The following is a 5,924-nucleotide window of genomic DNA, read 5'->3' on the forward strand; positions in this document are numbered from 1 at the left end:
AATGAGTGATTCACTACTAAAATTTAAGAAGGGCCTGGATGCCTTACTTGAAAAGTATAATATTACAGGTTATATATACTAGATTCCTTGATAGGGCGTTGATCCAGGGTACTAGTCTGATTGCCATATGTGGAGTCAGGAAGGAATTTTTTTCCCCAATGTGGAGGTTAGTGTTTGCCACATGCGTTTTTTTGCCTTCCTCTGGATCAACATGTTAGGCTATGGGTTGAACTAAATGGACTTAGTCTTTCTTCAACCATAAAAATTTTGTTACTATGTACAGTACCGACCAAAAGTTTTGACACATCTTCTCATTTAAAGATTTTTCTGTATTTTCATGACTATGAAAATTGTACATTCACGCTGAAGGCATCTAAACGATGAATTAACACATGTGAAATTATATACTTAACAAAAAAGTGTGAAACAACAGAAAATATGTCTTATATTCTAGGTTCTTCAAAGTAGCCTCCTTTTGCTTTGATGACTGCTTTGCACACTCTTGGCATTCTCTTGATGAGTTTCAAGAGGTAGACACCGGAAATGGTTTTCACTTCACAGGTGTGCCCTGTCAGGTTTAATAAGTGGGATTTCTTGCCTTATAAATGGGGTTGGGACCACCAGTTGTGTTGTGCAGAAGTCAGGTGGATACACAGCTGATAGTCCTACTGAATAGACTGTTAGAATTTGTATTATGGCAGGAAAGAAGCACCTAAGGGATTGTTGCCTGTCTTTAGCATTGTTTTCCTAGCAGCTATTTTACCATAAAGGCCTGCTGCACAAAGTCTCCTCTTAACAGTTGTTGAAGAGATGTGTCTGCTGCTAGAACTCTGTGTAGCATTGACCTGATCTCTAATCTGAGCTGCTGTTAACCTGCGATTTCTGGGGCTGTTGACGCGGATAAACTTATCCTCAGAAGCTGAGGTGACTCTTGGTCTGCCTTTCCCGGGGCGGTCCTCATGTGAGCCAGTTTCTTTGTAGTGCTGGATGGTTTTTGCAACTGCACTTGGGGACACTTTCAAAGTTTTCCCAATTTTTTGGACTGACTGACCTTCATTTATTAAAGTAATGATGGCTACTCGTTTTTCTTTACTTAGGTGCTTTTTTCTTGCCATAACACAAATTCTAACAGTTTATTCAGTAGGACTATCAGCTGTGTATCCACCTGACTTCTGCACAACACAACTGGTGGTCCCAACCCCATTTATAAGGCAAGAAATCCCACTTATTAAACCTGACAGGGCACACCTGTGAAGTGAAAACCATTTCCGGTGACTACCTCTTGAAGCTCTTCAAGATAATGCCAAGAGTATGCAAAGCAGTCATCAAAGCAGAAGGTGGCTATTTTGAAGAACCTAGAATATAAGGCATATTTTCACTTGTTTCACACTTTTTTGTTAAGTATATAATTCCACATGTGTTAATTCATAGTTTTGATGCCTTCAGTGTGAATGTACAATTTTCATAGTCATGAAAATACAGAAAAATCTTTAAATGAGAAGGTGTGTCCAAACTTTTGGTCTGTACTATGTAAGTCTAGTAGGTCTTATGGATTCCCCACTATAACATTGTTCTGACTCATGCATATAGCTGTGTACATAAGACTCACAGACTCCACTCATTTTTATTTAGAGCAAAGCTGTGGACATTTGGGCCCAGATTACGATTTGTGCAAAAATGTTACCACTTTTGCCATTTTCAAACCAATTTTGCCAAACTCCTCTAAAATGAGTGAAGGTGGGATGGAATGCAGTTTAACGTCTAATTCATGATAAGCTGAGGCGTTCTTTATGCTAGAAACCTTACTTTAGTCTTTGACTGGAGTATGATTTGTGGTGAGGCACATGGAGGTACCTGTCACTCTTCAGACACTCCTGATTAAATAGCGCCTGACTCTAGAATGCCCCTTCATAAAAAACGGCATGAACATCGCTGGTCTTGATGAATCAGGGCCTTCATCTTTTATCACATGATTTTTTATACAGCGCCTTTAAAGGTAATATACCTAATTTTAATAATCTGAAAAAGCATGTTAATATTACGGCCACTAGAGCTATAGTCTATGGATGCGATATTACAGCTTCATAGAATTTGAAGATTGTGTGCATAAGCCATGTCTTTAGCTCTATAACTATATGTTTGATTGTATTATATGCATGTATTAATATACAGTAGTTATAGTATAAACAGTAAAGAAATAATATTAACAAAACAGATTTTAGACATCACATATTTAATAGCAAATGGAATCAGATTCATGCCCTTGTCTAAATGTATAGAACTAAAGCCTAATGTATGTAATCATTTATCTGACCATTATGTTTGCCTTGTAGTAAAATGATGATACTAGTATTTGCAGCTTTTAATAAATGTGTTCTTGCAGCTGCGGCTTCCCAATGTCATTGCTAAATGGACTTCTGTCTTTGCACACTGCTATTTTACCCTATGCCCTGTGCTGTATTGCATTATAATGAGACATTTCATCAGTGACAGCCCTAGGACTCCAAAATCTAATGTCCCTTACACACACACTACATCATCCAGCACATGTTCATTGATCTTTTTTTGGTGCCATCTGGATCTAGGGTACTTTAGTCAATAAAATCTGCATAGTAGAACATCTATATTATTGGTTAGCTAGAATTACATTTAGTTGATTATTTATTAAAACAATAATAGTAAAGGTGTTAAATTTAGTTTTATTCAGCTTGTTATTTCAATTTATACACTTAGGATACATTTAATTATCATAATACATACACATTTTGATCTAGCACCTGCTGAAATGAAAAAGTAAATCTATCAGAATAGTTCATTATGTTTCATAGAAGCGTACTGTACATAAAAGACAATGTGCCCATAACAAATGTCTTAACAGTGCTTGGCATTGCCACATAGAACAGAGGTGCCCTTTTGATACCCCTCTCAAGACTGAAGACTCCTGATCGAGGAGCAACTGCAGACTTAAACAACCCATTTATCTATTTAATACGCCATTCAGCATACAGCAATAACTGGGTTTCTCATTAAACATAATAGAAGGTGAAATCTGCTCTTAAATCAACATTAATAAAACTCTGTGTGGACAACTCCTCCGAATAATTAGAAGTGATGAGCGAGCATGCTCATCATTACTCGTTACTTGCCCGAGCATCACAGTGCTCGAGATGCTCGTAAATTGACGTGTATTATTTGAATGTTCGGGCTTGAGCTCGAGCCCCTGCCTGCATGTTTGGCGCATATTAGGCAGCCAATTACCATGCAGCGATTGCCTGACAGTCACTGTAATGTCGTTGCCATGTTGTTTGTGACATTACAGTGATTGGCTGGCCGCATAGTGTCATTGGGTCTATATATGACTCGGGACACTATGCCCGTCAAGGTCTACCTGTCAAACAGGCAGAGTAGGGAGAGCTGCAACTGAGCGAGGGAGTGAATTGGTGGTTATTTTAAACAGGGATTCCGTATCACTATTAATCATCTACACCAGGGGTCTCAAACTCAATTTACCTGGGGGCCGCTGGAGGTAGATTCTGGGTAAGGCTGGGCCGCATCAAGTTTTCCACAAAAAATGCGCTTACAAAATATCATTATTCAGATTCAAATGTCTTTATTAACAGTTCTTTAACATTTAACTTTTAGAACATGAATGGACATAAACTGTTTGAACATGGCTTTATCTGCCTACTTCTTGCTGCTAGAGATCTGACAGCGCTTACTCTTGCATAGCCGAGCCACATTTGGCGTAAGTGAGGAAGCAGTTGAGACCCTCAGCACAGCTTGAAGATGAGCATCAGTAATTCTAGACCTGTACTTTGACTTATTGAAGTTCAAGGTAGAGAAGAGCTTTTCGCACAAGTATGTGCTCCCAAATAGACACATGGTCTGCTTGAACATTCGGGAAAGCTCAGGGAAGCTGGGGGGCAATTCTCTTAAAAATTGCCCAAGTTTGTCTGCTTTTCCACTCACATCCCTAAACTTGGCTTTGAGTTCAGAGTTACACTGAAAGTCAATGAGCTCTATTTGAAACACTGGAGGGGCATCTTGCACATCAAAGGAGAAGGGGTCTGCAAAAATTTGAAATGTGGCTCTGTGTCTCTTGAAGTCTGCAAATCTATGATCAAATTCCTCCTGTAGCCTCAAAATGACATCCACATACTCCTCATGACTGAATAGTGTGCCTGAATCAATGAGTGACTTGCATGCTGGGAAATGGCAAAGGTTTGTTTGAGAAAGCTGGTCTTTCCACAATATAAGTTTTGTAGAGAACGCTCTCACGCTGTCATAGGCAGCACTGACAAGTTGCCCCTGGCCTTGTAACCTCTTATTCAGTACATTAAGCTCATGTGCGATATCAACCAAAAAAGCTAAGTCCATGAGCCATTTTGGATCACTTAGCAAAGGAACAGAAGCCCCATCTTTCTCCATAAAAGCTTTCACTTCCGCTCTCAACTCAAAAAATCTCTTTAATACGTTTCCCCTGCTGAGCCAACGCACCTCGGTAAAGTAGAGCACATCCCCATATTCTGACTCTATTTCCTCTAAAAAAGCACGAAACATTCTGTGTTTTAAGCCCCTGGATCTGATTTGGTTGATGCATTTCACAACGAAAGACATCACGTTGTCAAACTTCAGGCATTTGCTGCAAAGGGCCTGCTGATGGATAATGCAGTGCAGAGCAATGACCTCCTCTAAACCTTCCTCTTCCTTTTTTTTATTAACAAGTGCCACCAGTCCTTTTTTCCTCCCGATCATTGATGGCGCTCCATCAGTTGTTATTCCGACAAACTTCCTCCAAGGCAAACCAGCATTCTGAAAAGCATCACACAGCTGGTGAAATATCTCTTGGGCGGTGGTCTGGCCATGCATTGGAACTAGTGAGAGCAACTCCTCTGTGACTTCAAAATTGTCATCAACACCCCGGACATAGATTGCAAGCTGGGCAGTGTCGGTGATGTCTGTGGTCTCATCAAGAGCGACTGAGTATACACTGAAACATTTTATTTTCTCACACAGTTGATCATAAATGTCACTTGAAAGGTCAGAAATGCGCTCTGCCACGGTGTTGGAAGAAAGGCTGACGTTGCTAAACTGACCTTTCTTTTCTGGAGAGATAATACTTGCAGCCTGTAACATGCACTTTTTTATAAATTCCCCTTCTTTAAATGACTTTCCTGCTTTAGCAATCATCATACTAACTACGTAGCTGGCTTCGACTGCTGCATCATTCTCTTTGGTTGCTTTCTTAAAGAAATCTTGTTGCCTCAGCAGACATGTCTTAAGTTTAGCAACCTGGTTGGCTCTCTCATCTTCCTGGTACTTTGCATACTCCTCAGCATGTCTAGTTGTGTAATGACGCTTCAAATTGTATTCTTTGGGCACTGCAACTTTCTCTGTGCAAATAAGACAAGTTGGGATGCCCTTGTGCTCAATAAAGAAATATTGCTTTTCCCACTTTTCCTGAAATTGTCTGTGCTCATCATCAACCTTTCTCTTCACTGCAGGCTTTGAGCAAGACATATTTGGGGCTGCGTAGCAAAAACTTAGGCCTATGGTGCCTTGAGATACCCACTTCAGCACAAGGTGCTCTGGATGAGCGGAAATAGAGTTTCCCAGTCCCCCTAGCTGCCTAGCATGACCTTCGGCAACATTAAAGAGGACCTGATTTTTACTCACAGGAGTAGCCAAATACCTTTAGGGTGGGCACGCACCTGGTCTGGTTTATAAAAATAGCACTCCTCCACTCTGCTGTGCCCCCCTGTATATTTCTTGCCCTGTATGCTAATACTGAGCATCAAGGAGGAAGAGACGCCGGGGTTTCTCAATGGGCGTCTCCTTCTCCATGTGCCTCAATCCAATCACAGTGAGAGTCACAGCCAGGAAGAAAAAAACTCCTTGTCTGTGACACTCTTTGATGTGATTGG

General features: G+C 40.5%; 1 protein-coding gene across 1 annotated transcript; it reads right to left on the reverse strand.

Moving 5' to 3' along the window:
* Nucleotides 1-3,684: 3,684 nt before the first annotated feature.
* LOC141247840 (general transcription factor II-I repeat domain-containing protein 2-like) lies at nt 3,685-5,520 on the reverse strand. Its single transcript, XM_073669273.1, has one exon. It carries the CDS (start codon nt 5,518-5,520, stop codon nt 3,685-3,687), a length of 1,836 nt encoding a protein of 611 aa, XP_073525374.1.
* Nucleotides 5,521-5,924: the final 404 nt, after the last annotated feature.

Source organism: Phyllobates terribilis, unplaced genomic scaffold (genome assembly GCF_046119375.1).
Source record: "Phyllobates terribilis strain yellow unplaced genomic scaffold, ASM4611937v1 Scaffold_2__4_contigs__length_985480577, whole genome shotgun sequence".
Lineage (NCBI taxonomy): Eukaryota > Metazoa > Chordata > Amphibia > Anura > Dendrobatidae > Phyllobates > Phyllobates terribilis.

What these genes read in the sequence shown, in the direction of transcription:
- LOC141247840 (XM_073669273.1), bottom strand. Translation starts at nt 5,520, where the DNA reads ATGTCTTGCTCAAAGCCTGCAGTGAAGAGAAAGGTTGATGATGAGCAC.